Raw genomic sequence first — 17,173 nt, 5'->3', positions numbered from 1 at the left:
AAATATACCCAATGACTTGGCCTCCAGTCATCTGTGGCAATGAATTCCACAGATTCACCACCATCTGACTAAAGAAATCCCTCCTCATCACTGTCCCAAAGGGACATCCTAGTATTCTGAGGCTGTGCCCTCTGGTCCTAGACTCCCTTGCTACCTTTTGAATATAAATATTAAAAGAAATTCGAGTTTTAAAAAATTGTTATAAACTTGAGATTGAGATAAAATGTGCCAGACAGACCAATCTGTTGCTATCAAAAAACTGTGTTGCTATCAATGGCTTTTTCATATGAAAAGAAAACTTCATGCATCAGTAATGTAACTTTCTTGGAAATATAGGGTAATTTATAGGAAATAAAACGACTGATAATCTAAAAATCTCAATACCAGTGAAACCTTTTTACAAAATCAATTTACTGTATGAGTTAATTTCTCTTCTCTAAAAATAGGAAGCATCAAAACACCAAGAGATGTTACTTGCTCTGAACATGTCTGCTTTTCCTTTCGAAAAAACTTCAATCTATTCACAGATGGATTATCCAAAGCATTAAGTTTGAAATTTCTACATTATGCAGTGATTGCATAATGGTTAAGATCCAAAGATCTCGACTATTAACCCAGACCCAGAGGCACGGATCTGAACCCACCATGGGCACTGGGAAATTCAAAGTTCAAAGTACAAAGTACATCTATGTCGCTATACAGTACGCTGAGATTCATTCCCAGTAAGGCATTCGCAGTAAATACAAAGAAGCACGTTAGACTCAATGAAAAACTATGCATAAGGGTGGATAAACAACTAATGTACAATAGACAACAAATTGTGCAAATACAGAAAGTAAGACAAAATAAAAATAATAAGTGATAAATAAAATTGATTACACGAGTTGTAGGGTTCCTAAAAGTGAGTCCGTAGGATGTACAATCAATTCAGTGTTGTGGTGAGTGAAGTTATCCACTGTGGTTCAGGAGCCTGGCAATAAACGGTGACATTATGTGGGCAGTTCACAAAATTTCTAAATATACTTCTGAATTCACATTATAAGTGAAATCAAAATTCAAAGGTGATACAAGTATGAACCAACCTGGATCACTAAGCTGGAAGATAGCCATCCTTACTTGGCTCAATCTAAACTTGATTCCAGATCCACTGAACAATTCACTTTTAACTATCACCTTCTAGTTGTCCTCCCTCCTCTCTCCTACCACTACCATTTTATTTTGACATCCTCCCCCTTCCTTTCCAGTTCCGAAGAAGGGTCTCGGCCCAAAATAGCGACTGTTTCTTTCTTTCTATAGATGCTGCCTGATCTGCTGACTTCCTCCAGGATTTTGTGCGTGTCTCTTTTACCTGTTCTCTCAGAGACATCTGGCAATGTACAATAAATACTGGCTGTGCTAGAGATGTCCACATCTCATGAATGAACATAGAACAGTACTACACCATACTGGCTCGTCGGCCCATGAAGTTATGCCGAGCTTTTAACCTACTTTAAGATCAATCAAAACTTTGCCTGCAGAACGTTTATTAAGATGCACCTAATGCCAAATTGGGACTGGTGCATGCTTTTAGGACTCTATAATATACAGTACGTAGTAAGCATACAGTGGCCACTTTATTAGCTACCTCCTGTTCCTTTTCTGCAGCTCATCCACTTCAAGGTTTGATATGATGTGTGTTCAGAGATGCTCTTTTGCACAGCACAGTTGTAATGCATGGGCACTTGATTTATTGCCACCTTCCAGTCAGCTTAAAGCAGTCTGGCCATCTCCTTTGACCTCTCTCATGAACTCTCTCACCCTCAGAACTGTTGCTCATTAGATGGCTTTTGTTTTTCATACCATTCTCTATAAATTTTATAAACTGTTGTGCATGAAAATCCCAGGAAGACAGTTCTTTCTGAGATACTCAAACCACCTCATCTGGTACCAACAATCATTCCACAGTCAAAGTCACATAGATCACACTTCTCCATTCTGATGTTTGGTCTGAACAACAACTGAGCCTCTTGACCATGTCTGCATGCTTTAATGGACTGAGTTGCTGCTAATTGATTGGTTGACCAGATATTTGCATTAACGAGCAGGTGTACAGGTGTACGTAATAAAGTGTCAACTGAATGTAGACTAGTACTTTGTGGTACAGTCCATAAATTACAGGTAAATCTGGTGCGGAGGGGAAGAAACTGTTCCTGAAATGATGAGTATGCGTCTGCAAGCTCCTGTACCTCCTCTCTGATGGCAGCAATGAGAAAAGGGCGTGTCCTGGGTGGTGGGGATCCTTAATGATCAGTCAATAAAGGGTGCTGCTAAGGAGGGGCTTCAAGCCTAATGATCAGTCCAGGTTCAGGATTGCTCTGTGTTGCTGACTGAAGACTGAAGGCTTTCTGGAAGAAAGCAGCAGAAATTTCATTGTGCTTACTCATCAGGATTCTTCTGCTTGGCCTATCGAAGTCCAGAGTTGACTCAATTAGGGCATAACATGAATGCCTATCAGCCATGTTCCTTGACCTGGTTGCAGACCATGGCTACCACATAGTCCTCCATCTCCCCCCATGCATATAGTAACAGTATCAAAGCCGGTGACTGTGCCTGTGAAATTGTGTGCCATGTTCTTCATCACCTGTGTCCACCTCCTCCACTGCCTGCTAGGTTGCTGTCCTCGGGTACCCAAAATAACAGGCAAAAGAGGAAGTTTGTTTTGTAGGAATTGATGGGGGTAAAGGCAGTGGTGGAAAACAGGAAAATTAGTGGTATCCGAGGGGGGATCTTCTATACTGAGAGGTTGATGCTAGTGTGGAACAAGCTGCCTGGGGAAGTGGTGGACATGAGTTCGATTGTTACATTTAAGGGAAGCCAGGATAGCTAAATGGAAGGCAGATATACGGAGGGCTATGGTCTGTATGCAAGTCAATGTGACTAGACAGAGACCAAGCTAAATTATGAGGAGTATAGATAGATATATATAAGCAGGCTTTATCCACTGAACTTGGGTATGACCAGAACTATAAGGCACAGGTTACGAATGAAAAGAGAAATATGTCATGGGAACCTGAGGTGTAGCTTCTTCATTCAGAGGGTGGAGTGAGTGTGGAATGAGTGTCAGCTGAAATGGGGATGGGGGTTTGATTGCAACATTTAAAAAAAGTCTGGATACGTACTGCACATGAATAGTAGGGGTACGAAGGTCTAGGGTCCGCATGTGGATAGATGGGACTAGGCAAAATAACAGCTTAGCACAGGCTAGATGGGCTGAAAGGCCCAATTCTGTGCTGAAATACTCTATGATTCTATTTGGCATCATTTGTAGCAATACCCTTCTCAACTCACCGACAAATTGATGGGAAGCATTCTTGAAGTCCCTTTTTCTTGACCAAAGGCCCTTCGAGGCAATACATGATAATATCCATAACCTATAGTAACAAATAAGGTGGTCATTAATTCACTAATAAATGTAAACTCTCAAATTCTATTGCCATTTTTCTTGTGCATCTTTTAGCCCATCACAGTCTCTCAGTTATATGCAAGGCTCAAAAACAATTGAGAACTTAACACACTCAGGATGGAGAAGTTCAACTCATCAATGTTTACTACCAGATTCATATTTCATGTCATCAGCACACACTGTATGCATACTTTACATCCCCTCTGGGAATACAGATCCATAATTCCTTGACAGGGTGTCACAGGTAGGTAGGGTCATAAAGAGAGCTTTTGGCACACTGGCCTTCACAAATCAAAGTACAGGATTTGAGATACACAAACACGAGGAAATCTGCAGATGCTGGAATTTCAAGCAACACACATCAAAGTTGGTGGTGAACGCAGCAGGCCAGGCAGCATCTATAGGAAGAGGTACAGTCGACGTTACAGGCCGAGACCCTTCGTCAGGACTAACTGAAAGAAGAGATAGTAAGAGATTTGAAAGTGGGAGGGGGAGGGGGAGATCCGAAATGATAGGAGAAGACAGGAGGGGGAGGGATGGAGCTAAGAGCTGGAAAGTTGATTGGCAAAAGGGATATGAGAGGATTATGGGACGGGAGGCCAAGGAAGAAAGAAAAGGGGAGGGGGGAAGCCCAGAGGATGGGCAAGGAGTACAGTGAGAGGGACAGAGGGAGAAAAAGGAGAGAGAGAAAGAAAACAAACAAACAAATAAATAAATAAATAATGGATGGGGTACGAAGGGGAGGTGGGGCATTAACGGAAGTTAGAGAAGTCAATGTTCATGACATCAGGTTGTAGGCTACCCAGATGGAGTATAAGGTGTTGTTCCTCCAACCTGAGTGTGGCTTCATCTTGACAGCAGAGGAAGCCGTGGATAGACATATCAGAATGGGAATGGGACATGGAATTAAAATGTGTGGCCACTGGGAGATCCTGTTTTCTCTGGCGGACAGAGCGCAGGTGTTCAGTGAAACAGTCTACCAGCCTGCATCGGGTCTCGCCAATATATAGAAGGCTGCATCGGGAGCACCGGACGCAGTATATCACCCCAGCCGACTCACAGGTGAAATGTCGCCTCACCTGGAAGGACTGTCTGGGGCCCTGAATGGTGGTGAGGGAGGAAGTGTAAGGGCATGTGTAGCACTTGTTCCGCTTACACGGATAAGTGCCGGGAGAGAGATCTGTGGGAAGGGATTGGGGGGACAAATGGACAAGGTCGTCACGTAGGGAGCGATCCCTGTGGAAAGCAGAGGAGGGAAAGATGTGCTAAGTGGTGGGATCCCGTTGGAGGTGGCGGAAGTTACGGAGAATTATATGTTGGACCTGGAGGTTGGTGGGGTGGTAGGTGAGGACGAGGGGAACCCTATTCCTAGTGGGGTGGCAGGAGGATGGCGTGAGAGCAGGTGTGCATGAAATGGGAGAGATGCATTTGAGAGCAGAGTTGATGGTGGAGGAAGGGAAGCCCCTTTCTTTAAAAAAGGAGGACATCTCCTTTGTCCTGGAATAAAAAGCCTCATCCTGAGAGCAGATGCGGCAGAGACGGAGGAATTGCGAGAAGGGGATTTGAGATGCTATGTTGAAGTTGCATAAGACATTGGTGAGGCCTAATTTGGAATATTGTGTGCAATTCTGGTCACCTACCTATAGGAAAGAAATCAGTAAGATTAAAAGAGTACAGGGAAAATTTACAAGGATGTTGCCAGGACTTGAGGACCTGATTTATAGGGAAAATTTGAATAGGTTAGGACATTTTCCCTGGAGAATGAGGACAGAGATTTGATGTAGATATATTAAATTACAAGGGGTTAATGCAAGCATCTTTTCCATCTAGGTTGGATGAGACTAGAACGAGAGGTCACAGGTAAAGGGTGAAAAATGAAATATTGAAGGGGAAACTGAAGGGGAACTTTTTCACTCATTCGACCCTACAGCCATTGAACAAGCTGCCAGTGGAAATGGTGGATTCAAGTTTGATTGCAAATATAAGAGAAGTTTGGAAAAGTACATGGATGGGAGGGGTGTGAAGGGCTATGGTCCCGGTGCAGGTCAAAGGGACTAGGGAAAATAACAGTGTGTCATGGATTAGATGGGCCAAATGGTCCTTTGTAACACTCTATGACTTTTCCCCTGTGTAAGCATCAAGAGGCAGAATAGGAGAAATGTTTTTGGAATACCATTCAATTTATAAGATATACTCACTGTCACTATGTGCCATTTTGTATGATGTAGGCAATCATGATCTCATGACATGATTGCTCTTTGCAAATTTTTCTACAAAAGCGGTTTGCCACTGCCTTTTTCTGGGCATTGTCTTTAGAAGGCAAGTGACCCCAGCTATTTCCATACACTTCAGAGACTGTGTGCCTTGTGTCAGTGTTCATATAACCAGGACTTGTGATATGTACCAGCTGCTCATAAAACCAACCACTATCTAGTCTGATGGCTTCATGTGGCCCTGATTGGGGGGAGGGTGTGCTAAGCAGGTGTTACACCTTGCCCAAAGGTGACTTGCAGGCTAGCGGAGGGAGGGAGTGGATTACACTTCCTTTGGTAGAGATGTATTTTCGACCCGCCACCTAACATGATATACTATTATTCGCAAAAATAGGTCCCGCGAAGTTTTTAACTTTCTCCACTTACTTCCACAAGAAGGTCCACAACATCTGTGGGCATCTTTTCAATTAGTATCTCAATCACTCTGAGTATTTCACCCTTTGCACGAGCCAGTGTGCTAGTGTGTACATTAGGCTGGGACTGAGTATTGGCTGCTAAAGCCGTATGCCTGTGGACCTGCAGAGGAATCAGATCAAAAATAAATATTTCAATGGGTTTATTCATGAGAAAGCATCATTGTATTCTGGAAAGTAAGTCTCTTTACTTTAAAAATGTGTCACAACATGGTTTACATTTTTCCCTTACTTCCACTCCATCTCCAAATTATATCTCCTCTGGTGAGCTCAACAATAACAAAACATTACTCAATAATCTCTCTGGATTGGGACCAAAAGCATTTGTGTCACATGGATTCTTTTCAAAGCTAAAAAAGTTTAAAGTAAATTTATTATTGAAGTATGTATCACTATATTCTACCTTGAGATTCATTTTCTGGTGAGCATTCACAGTAGAACAAAGAAATTCAATAGAGCCAATGAAAAACTACACACAAATGAAGATTGACAAACAACCAATGTGCAAAAGACAGACTGCGGACATCGAAAAAAATAACAATAATCAATAAATAAATAAACAAATAATACTGAGAACATGAGTTGAAGTGTCCTTGAAAGTTAGCCCATAGGTTGTGTAATCAGTTCAGAGCCGAGGTGAGAGTGAGCCAAGTTACAGTTAATCATTTCAGGTTACTGATTTCTTGGTATCCTGCTTACTGCTTTTCTAGGGAAATCACTCAGGCTCCAAACTCAAAAAAGCACCTTATCTCCTTCTCCTTCAGCCCAGAGGGTTTGTCTACATTGCGAGCTTACTGTGTCCGAGGGCAAACTGCTTCACAGGAAAATGCAAAATGCTACACAAATGCAAAAAGAAACCTCCTGTACCTAATAAAATAGTCACTGAACATAAATCCATAAGATATAGGAGCAGAATTAGGCCATTTGGCCCATCGAGTCTTCTCCGCCATTCCACCATGGTTAATCAAAAACCTATCAACCTCTGCTTTACATATACCCAATGACTTGGTCTCCACAGCCATCGATGGCAATGAATTCCACAGATTCACTACCCTCTGACTAAAAAAATTCTTTCTTATCTCTGTTATAAATGGATATCCCTCCATTCTGAAGCTGTGCCCTCTAGTCCTAAATTCCCCCACCATAGGAGACATCCTCTCCATATCCGTTCTATCTAGGCCTCTCTGAATTAGTTCCAGGCTCCTCAATATTTAATAGGTTTTAAATTCCAAAGTTCAAAGTAAATATTATTATCAAGATACATACATGCCACCATATATAACCCCGAGATTAATTTTCTTACGAGCATACTCTTTCAATTGAAGAAACACAATAGAATCAATGAAAGAACACACCCAACAATATGAACAACAACCAATGTGCAAACGACAACAAACTAAGTAAATACAAAAGAAAAATAAATAAATAAGCAATAAATATTGAAAGCATCAGATGAAGAGTCCTTGAAAGTGAGTCCATAAGTTGTGGCAACAGTTCAGTGATGGGGTGAGTGAAGTTGATTGAAGCTATCCCCACTGGTTCAGAAGCCTGATAGTTGAGGGCTAATAACTGTTCCTGAACATGGTTGTGTGGGTTCTGAGGCTCCTGTATGTTTTTCTGATGACAGCAGTGAGAAGAGAGCATGGCCTAGGTGGTGAGGGTCCTTGATGATAGATGTGCTCAATGGTGGAGAGATTTTAGTGAGATCTCTCCTCATTCCTTTAAACTCCATGTGAGTACACACCCAGAGCCATTAAATCATCCTCATATGTTAAGCTTTTCATTCCTGGAATCAGTCTCTTGAATTTTCTCTGGACCTTCTCCAATGTCAGCACATTTTTTCCATAGATAAGGGGCCCCAAACTGCTTACATTACTGCAAGTGCAGTTTGACCAATGCTTTATAAAGCCTCAGCATTATATCCTTAATACATAGTATTTTACAGCACTGCTTAATGCACCCTTTGCCTCCTTTCCCTCTGCCAGACATGATGCTGTTTCACTCAGGCCGCTGTTCAGTCTGAGTGAATGTTTGTGGTCTTCTGCTCCTGCAACCCATTCACTTTAAACTTTGACATATGTTGTGATCAGAGATACTGTTTTGCACGCTACTGTTGTAATGTATAGTTATTTGAGTTACTGTCACCTTCCTGTCAGCTTGAACCAGTCTGTCCATTCTCCCCTGATCTCCCTCATTAACAAGGTGTTTTCAGCCACAGAACTGCCGCTCACTGGATATTTTCTGTTTTTCACACCATTCTCTATAAACTCTAGATAGAGACTGTTGTGCATGAAAATTCAAGGAGATGAGATATTCAAACTACCCCATACGGCACCAAGAATCATTCCACAGTCAAAGCCACTTAGACCACATTTTTCCCCATTCTGATGTTTGGTCAGAGCAACAATTGAACCTCTTGACCATGTTTGCATGCTTTTATACATTGAGTTGTCGCCACATGATTGGCTGATTAGATATTTGCATTAACGAGCAGCTGTACAGTGTAACTAATAATTGGCTACTGAGTGTATATTGCAGATATATTCAGGTTCCTTATACACTGGAGCTCAATAATGATAAATAAAAGTAACTGATGGCGAAAGGTGTTCATCACTTTCAAAGTCTCGGAAAATGCCAAATCAATTAGAAGAGCTGATAGGAAATTGGGATGTATTGGGATCCAGTTATAGTGATCAATCTGAAATGATCATTGCAATTGAATATGGATTGAATTAAAAGACAGCAGAAAATTGGTACACTGTGCAAGGCAGCAAAGAGTTTTGTAGAATCTTGATAAACAGTTGAACAGTACTAACAATTTGAAAATTTCAACCATATGGTGTTTAAAAATCATGATGTACCATAAATAATAAATAGTAATAAAACCATAAATAGTTAAATAGTAATATGTAAATTATGCCAGTAAATTATGAAATGTCCAGGACCAGTCTATTGGCTCAGGGTGTCCAGGACCAGTCTATTGGCTCAGGGTGTCTGACCCTCCAAGGGAGGAGTTGTAAAGTTTGATGGCCACAGGTAGGAATGACTTCCTATGACGCTCTGTGTTGCATCTCGGTGGAATGAGTCTCTGGCTGAATGTACTCCTGTGCCCACCCAGTACTTTACGTAGTGGATGAGAGACATTGAACTAGGTGGCATGCAACTTAGACAGCATCCTCTTTTCAGGCACCACCGTGACAGAGTCCAGTTCCATCCCTACAACATCACTGGCCTTACGAATGAGTTTGTTGATTCTGTTGGTGTCTGCTACCCTCAGTCTGCTGCCCCAGCACACAACAGTAAACATGATGGCACTGGCCACCACAGACTCGTAGAACTGTGACATTCCCCTATTTGTTCCCCCAAGCACCTTAAAATTATGTCCCCTTTGTATTAGCCATTTCCGCCCTGTGAAAAAGTCTCTGGCTATCCACTCGATCTATGCTTCTTCTTATTTTGTACCTCTCTATCAAGCCACCTCTCATCCTCCTCTGCTCCAAAGAGAAAAGCCCGAGCTCACTTAACCTTTCCTCATAAGATATGCCCTCTAGTCCAAGCAGCATCTTCTGTACTCTCTCCAAAGCTTCCACATCCTTCCTATATTGAGGATCTAAATAAAATACTCCCAATGTGATCTAACAAGAATTTTATAGAGCTGCCTCAACAGAATTCATCTTCAAGCTTTGATCAGGGCTGTTAAAAGCCTTAAGCACCTCTAGAACTGTAGATATTCAAAATGTAACTTTATTACAAATTACCTCAACAATTTTTTTAAAAGTTTTCCAAGGGAGGATCTAACTCAATTCTTGTAAACAACATTTCACAAAGTTGTTTGGAAGAGTAGCCTTGAAGCTGTGATATTTACAGCGACATTACTTTGGCAGCTTCATTCCAATCCAACTCACCGCCATCTGCTGCCACCAACATTTCACTAGCAAATTCAATTTCAAGTTTAATTGTCATTCAACTATACATGAATACTCATGAATGACACAGTGTTACTCAGGCCCATTGTGCAAAACACAGTACCAGCACCCCATACACAGCACAAGGCACATATAAATCACAAGCACGTATAAGATACATAGCAGTAGAATACAGTCACACAGAAAAAAAGTCCAAGTCCCTGAGCCATGAATGCTGCCGCAGTCTGCAGTCAAACACAATGCAGCTTGTCTTCTGCTTTATGAACACAAATACACGCAACTGACGCTATTTAAGAACTATTTAAGCATGGTGTAGAGTCTAATGGCCGCATACGACTGACATCAGTTAGAAACTGTTCAGCAACAGTCTCCTGTCCCTACTAAGGAACATAGTGTCCCAAATAAACGAAGGCTATTTTCTTGATCAATTTTTGATCTTTAAGAGTTGTCCCAAATAAGCAGCTGCCCAAATTAACTGATGGTCCAATTAACTGGAATCCACTCTATTATCCTACGTGTTGTGTATGAGTTATACGTACTGTGTTGTGCACCTTGTGTACGGTTAAAATGACAATAAACAAACTTGAATAATGAAACAGATGGAGAATGAAATGATAAATATTTATGCATTAGAAATTAAAAAAAGTGAAGAATTATTTTTTTAAGTCAGGAATTATTCTCAAAAGCCTGCTGTTTATTTTCTGCTATTCGAAGAGAACCTTGAGTGCTTTTTCCTTTCCATCAGCTTTATGTTCAGAACACTTACCCACAGGTTCAGTGTGTGCTGTTTGCTTTAGTATGTGATTCATTTTCTTTGCTCCAAACCATAAACACAAATACAAAACAGAAATCCAAGATACCTGTGTCAGCGTGATCTTGTTTCATATTCTATTTGGTGAGTAAAGTAATCTTAAGAAATTCTTAAAGCTAACATAATTTTTTCTCTCAGCCAAGCATATTGTTAGGTAAAATAAAATAAACATGATTTTCCCAGACACCTTGAAGGTTTGCCACTGAAGAGAGAATATAAGAACTGCTTAGGACACAGCAGAATGACTCACCTCACGTGCAATGGTAGTGATGAAGGCTGGTGGTCTGGCTGTAGCAATGAGTGACAGGGCGTGACGCGCTGAACGGGCGGAGTCAGCTGCTGGGGTGAGTGGCAGTCCCACTGTGATGCTAAGCAGGATCAAACAGGAGCGAAGAAGGGAAAAGACACATTGAGAATCACAGACTGAAAAGATCATTAGTTCATAATGCACTTTCAAGTCAATGGAATCTAACTTTGAAAATAGTGCAGTACAACAATGGAGTTTGATTAAGATCTGTGGGTCCCTGGTTCACCTACAAAGTTAAAATTATACATTACTAAATGCAGGACTCTGCTTATCAAAAAGCTAATCAGTAATAAATTAGTGTATTGTATTAGTGAATATCCAGCTGAATTCTTAGAACCTGAATAGCTGTTTTATATTTATTTGGAGATACAGTACGAATCAGGCCTTTCCGGCCCACCGATCTGTGCTGCCTGGCAACCCACTGAATTAACCCTAACCTAATCACAGGACAATTTGTATTGACCAATTAACCTACTAACCACTATGTCTTTGGACTGTGGGAGCACCTGGAGGAAACCCACGCGGACATAGGAAGGAACTTACCAACTCCTTACAGAGGACACTGGAATTGAACTCAGACACTCCAAGCTGTAATTGCATCATGCTAACTTCTACCTTGGTGTCCCCAAAATTTATTTAAAATAGGTAAATATTTTAGATTAATACAGAATGCTTTTTTCCACAACTGTGTTACAATAACATTTGTTAATAATACAATCTTTTTGCAGTTTAAACAGAAATAAATGATAACAAAACCCTTTGTTTTAATAAAATTATTTCATTAATACAAGCATTATCACACACACATCAAGTGTGTCCTAATACTGAACGCAACTTGTATCTTATTACAGTACTTAAGAATCACCAATTGAGATCCAATGTATTTGTGACAGGGGTAAATTATCCCTCCTCATACTTCTCATCTTGGGTGGAGTCTATGGTGAGATTGACCACAACGATGCTTCCAGACGTCATTTCACTTCTGACCAACTTGGTAGGATTCTGCTTCTGAAGGCATGGTTCCATGGTACTAATATTACTGGTACAACTACAATTGTAGCTACAATATTCTACAATTACTTTCTTCACTATCAATAGCTTTTAATTTTGTGTCACCTGCAAACTTACTGATCAAGTCTTGTGCAATCACGTTCAAATCATTTATATAAGTAACAAATAACAAGGGTCCCAACACCAACCCTTGCGACATACCACTGGCCTCCATTTCAAGAAACAACCTTCAACTGCCACCCTCTGCTTCCAAACTCTGAGACAATTTGTTTGCTATGGATTCTATAGCAAGAGGTAGGAACTCTTCCCAGCCCAGCCTACCGCACGCTGGGTATGTCATCTTCCTCAGATCTCTAAATGCCTTACCCCTAAATCAAAATGTCTCAGGCTACTACTTAAAGAAATGTATTTTTTTCAGCTTGATTAATCAGCAGCAAGTATGTTACTCAGTGACTCGGATGACAAATTACAAATTACATCATAGTACAAATTCTCCAAAAAAATCTTCAGGAGATTTTTATGAACATAGTTGATATTGGCACTCAACACTGCAAGTTTGTCAATTCATTGGTCACAACGGTACCAGTAGCTCCTAACATTCACAAGGATTGATGGGTGGAACAACAGGACTGGGAACTCTGTCTAAGAATCAAACCCTCCCACATCTCAAACACATTGTGGACACTTTCAATTCCTAATAATAATGCTCCAGTCCTTAAAAAACTTCAAATGAAATGCAAGCAGATCTCCTCATGAACATAAACATGAACTCCATCTTTAATCATGTGTGCCATACCTTGTGAAAAAACATCACCATTAATACCACAAGGCTGTGTGCTTAGCTCCTGCTCGTTTAACACACAGCTTCAATTCTATATTTCCAGATATGGAAAAACAACAAATTTCACAACGTAGGCTGGTGACATTAAACCTGATTCTGATTTCTAGGCTGAATCAAAGGTGGTGATGAAACAGCATATAGGAGGGAGATTGAAATTCTGGCTGAGTCGTGCAACAACCTCTTATTCAATGTCAGCAAGGCCAAGGAGCTGATTATTGACTTCAGGAGAAGGAAACCAGAGGTCCATGAGCCAGTCCTCATCGGAGGATCAGAGGTGGAGAGGGTCAGCAACTTTAAATTCCTCAGTGTTATTATTTTAGAACACGTAAGTGCAATTACAAAGAAAGCATGGCAGCTCCTCTACTTCCTCAGGGTAGTGGACGGTATATTGACAGGCTGCATCACAGCCTGGTGTGGAAATACCAATGCTCTTGAATGGAAAATCCAACTAAAAGTAGTAGACACGCCCCATCCATCATGAGTAAAAGCCTCCCCACCACTGAGCACATCTACACGAAATGCTGTCGCAGTAAAGCAGCACCGAACATCAGGGACCCCCACTACCCAGGACATGTTTTCTTCTCACTGCTGTCATTAGGAAGAAGGTACAGAAACCTTCGGTTTACACCACCAGGTTCAGGAACAGTTATTACTTCTCAACCATCAGGCTGCTGAATCAAAGGGGATAACTTCACTCAACTTCACTTGCCCCCCCATTGAACTGCTCCCACAACCAATGGACTCACTTTCTTCATCTCATGTTCTTGACATTTATTGATGATTTTTTATTATTAGTATTGTAATTTCTTTCTTTTTGTATTTGCACGGTTTGCTGTCTTTTCTGCACTGGTTGAACACCCAAGTTAGTGCAATCTTTTATTGATTCTGCTATAGTTATTATTCTATGGATTTATTGAGTATGCCCGCAAAGAAATGAATCTCAGGGTTGTAAGTGGTGACATATACGTAGTTTGCTAATAAATTTACTTTGAACATTATAAATTATAGTAATTTCAGTCAAATTAAGAATCAGGGCCTTTTCTTGAAAGAAAGGTCACTTCCACCCATGTTAAAAATAAGATTTAAAAATATTGGACTTGTTCATAACAGTGAAAGAAAGTGATCACGTACATGACAAATAACCTGCATATCCAGCCCAGTAACATGCAGTACGGCACAGTAATTGATTAGCTGAAGGAGACCATTGCATAAAGCAGAGTTAATGAGCTATCATTTAAAGTCCAACAAGTAAAAATCTAGCATTTACAAGGACTTTTAATGACCATGATGGAGTACATTTCAGAATTACTGCATCTTTAATACATTTCTGAGGTACATCTCCGGAAAAAAAATTAAGAAAATAATTTGCACGATGTATTCTTTTAAAGACAGAGAGATGAAGAGTGTCCTCCTCATTCTTAACGGAAGCTAACAAAACTCTGATTAGCCACATGTGTAGGCAGTTCCACGCAGCACGCTTAATGCAGTGGATTCTAGGGGGATTATCCCTAATGCTGTGGCAGGGCAGGGTGCTGAATTTCGTTTCAGTCAATGCACATAAACTGATGAACACAGCCTGCTGTTTTTCTAGTCAATAAATGCGAATTGAAATTTAAAAAAAGCCACGAGCTCAACATAAAAGCTCTCTTGTGAAGCATGCTTAACATCGCAGACAGAAGCAAGGCAGCTGCATGCTTTTATTGTGTACATGGTAAATCAGGCACAAAGGGAACAGCACAGCAGGCCAGCAAGAGGGCAAGGCGCACGCTTCATAATACATCTGCTATTCCAATGGCTTCCCCGTAGCCTCTCTCTCATACGGTAAGCTCCCAGGATGTAATACATCATTTTCTATCTAAATCTAGTTACAAATTAATAAGAAAAACATTTCCAAGTATCTTACAAGTTCTAAGACAAAAAAAAGTATTGGATCCCTGCAAGGTGTTTAGTAATATATTTGTTTCCTGATGCTTTACATAAACAGGAAACATTATCACCTTAAGGATATTTATAAAATTGATCAAATAATGATGTTTCCAGTCAGTAAAGAAACTGCTGGAAATAGATTACTTTCCATGCAGTAAGGTGAAGGAGGAAAAGACAGAGTACACAGATTGCACTTTCAAACTTCAAATTTTTTCAATTTCACAGGTGTGTTCTCAGCAGACACAATAGTTGAATCCAAGTTTTTCAAAGGAAAGTTTTGTTTTAAAATAGAGAAATGTATACAAAATAAAAGTGCTAGATAAGATTAAACATGCAATTGTTTATGGGCTATGCAAGAATATAGCGACACAAGTATTTTGCAGATGCTGGAAATCCAGAGCAACACACACAAAATACTGGAGGAACTCAGCAGGTCAGGCAGATTTAAGGGGAGGAATAAACAGTCGAGGTTTCAGGCTGAGCCCCTTCATCAGGACTGCAAGAATATCTTTGCTATTTATTTATCTGCATTTGCAGTTTGTTGGCCATCGATCCTGTTTACAGCTACTGTTCAATAGATTTTCTAAGTATGTCCACAGAAAAAGAATCTCAGAGTTGCATGTGGTGATGTCTGTGTACTCTGATAATAGATTTTACTTTGACTTTACTTTCGCTGAGGCACAAACAAGGAATTGTATTTGGTAGGATAAGAATGGAAGGGAAATGGATAAGGACATTGAAATTGGAATTGGATTATTATTGTCACATGCACTGAGAAAAAAATGTGTAGTAATAATAAATTAAACAAACTTTTGACATCAATTGTGTTTTACTAGGGCAGCATAGTAGCATAGTAGTTAGCATAATAACTTACAGTTAGAGTGACCTGGGTTCACTTCCCACCGCTGTCTGTAAGGGGTTTGTATGTACCCCTCTGTGACTACGTGGGTTTTCTCCCACAGTCCAAAGACGTACCAGAAGTAGGTTAATTGGTCATTGTAAATTGCGCCATGATTAGGTTAGGGTTAAATCTGGGGTTGCTGGACGGTATGGCTCAAAGGGCCAATTCTGTGCTATATCTCAATAAATAAATAGAATTATTATTACTGTGTTCTTTATTTCATGTTAATCTTTTTCTACCTCAGATCTGCAGTAACAATTATTTTGTTCTCCTTTACACTTGTGTACTAGAAATGACATCAAACAACCTTGAACCTTGAATTAATGAAGTTGATGCATTTTGAGAGACAGCTCAGCAGCACCAAACCACAATGCCTAAATACTATAATGGACTGGAATTTCCAGCAGTGACAATGGTAAAGCTACCATTACTGTGTAAAATGAAAAACAATCTCTGATAAATGAGGAAATCAGTGATATCCTGCTCACCCACAGGCTGTGGTGTGGCTTTTTTTTTCAGATATAAAATCAAAAATCTGACACAAGCTTCAACTTGTCACACACCATCTTCACTGCTGGTGTGCATGTGTGTGTTGGACCTTGTTGAATAATGTGTAACTATATACTGTTATATAATGTGTAACTATGTGTAACTGTGTACTATATTGTAACTAAAGCTGGATAGCTTCTTTGGTGCTGAAACACTAATTTTATAAACATAGATAATTATTCCCTCAAAGATTAAAAGTTCCAAAATATACCATCTACCATGAACGCTGCCTGGGCAGGGCGAAAAGCATTATCAAGGATACATCTCACCCTAACCATGGACTTTTTAATCTCCTCCCATCCGGTAGGCGCTACAGGAGCCTCCGCTCCCGCACCAGCAGGCACAGGAAGAGCTTCTTCCCTGAGGCTGTGACCCTGCTGAACCTCACATCACAGCGTTAAGCAGTATTGTGCCCATATTGTACTGTCTCAGTACTTATATATTTGTGTGCTGTAGCACTTACTTTTTATTCGCAGTTATTTTATAAATAACACTATTCTTTGCATTTCTGGTCAGATGCTAACTGCATTTCATTGGCTTTGTATCTGTACTCGGCACAATGCCAGTAAGGTTGAATCTAATCTAATATTTTAATTTCTGATATTTTATGTTTCATCCTAATCCCATGTATATGCTCCAATTATTATTTCACTTCTATAAAACAGGTAATGTGTATTAAGATTGATATTTTTCATTTTGTTTTACTCTGTACTACTTCAATACACTGTTAATGATCTGATCTGTATGAACACTACACAAGACATTGTGTTCAC

The 17,173-nt window shown here is 40.2% G+C and overlaps 1 protein-coding gene across 2 annotated transcripts in view; it reads right to left on the bottom strand.

Moving 5' to 3' along the window:
• The window catches only part of LOC140194900 (WD repeat-containing protein 7), a 619,189-nt gene that overhangs the window by 106,115 nt on the left and 495,901 nt on the right, over positions 1–17,173 (bottom strand). For both annotated transcript variants that reach the window (XM_072252235.1, XM_072252236.1), the window contains 3 exons: positions 11,116–11,233; positions 6,082–6,231; positions 3,328–3,410 (listed from right to left, as the gene is read on the bottom strand). In XM_072252235.1, the coding sequence (XP_072108336.1) occupies positions 3,328–3,410; positions 6,082–6,231; positions 11,116–11,233 (351 nt within the window). The remainder of the gene's footprint in view (positions 1–3,327; positions 3,411–6,081; positions 6,232–11,115; positions 11,234–17,173) is intronic.

Source organism: Mobula birostris, chromosome 3 (genome assembly GCF_030028105.1).
Source record: "Mobula birostris isolate sMobBir1 chromosome 3, sMobBir1.hap1, whole genome shotgun sequence".
Classification (NCBI taxonomy): Eukaryota; Metazoa; Chordata; class Chondrichthyes; order Myliobatiformes; family Myliobatidae; genus Mobula; species Mobula birostris.
The sequence above is the reverse complement of the archived record's forward strand: the minus strand, read 5'-3'. Positions and strand labels throughout refer to the sequence as shown.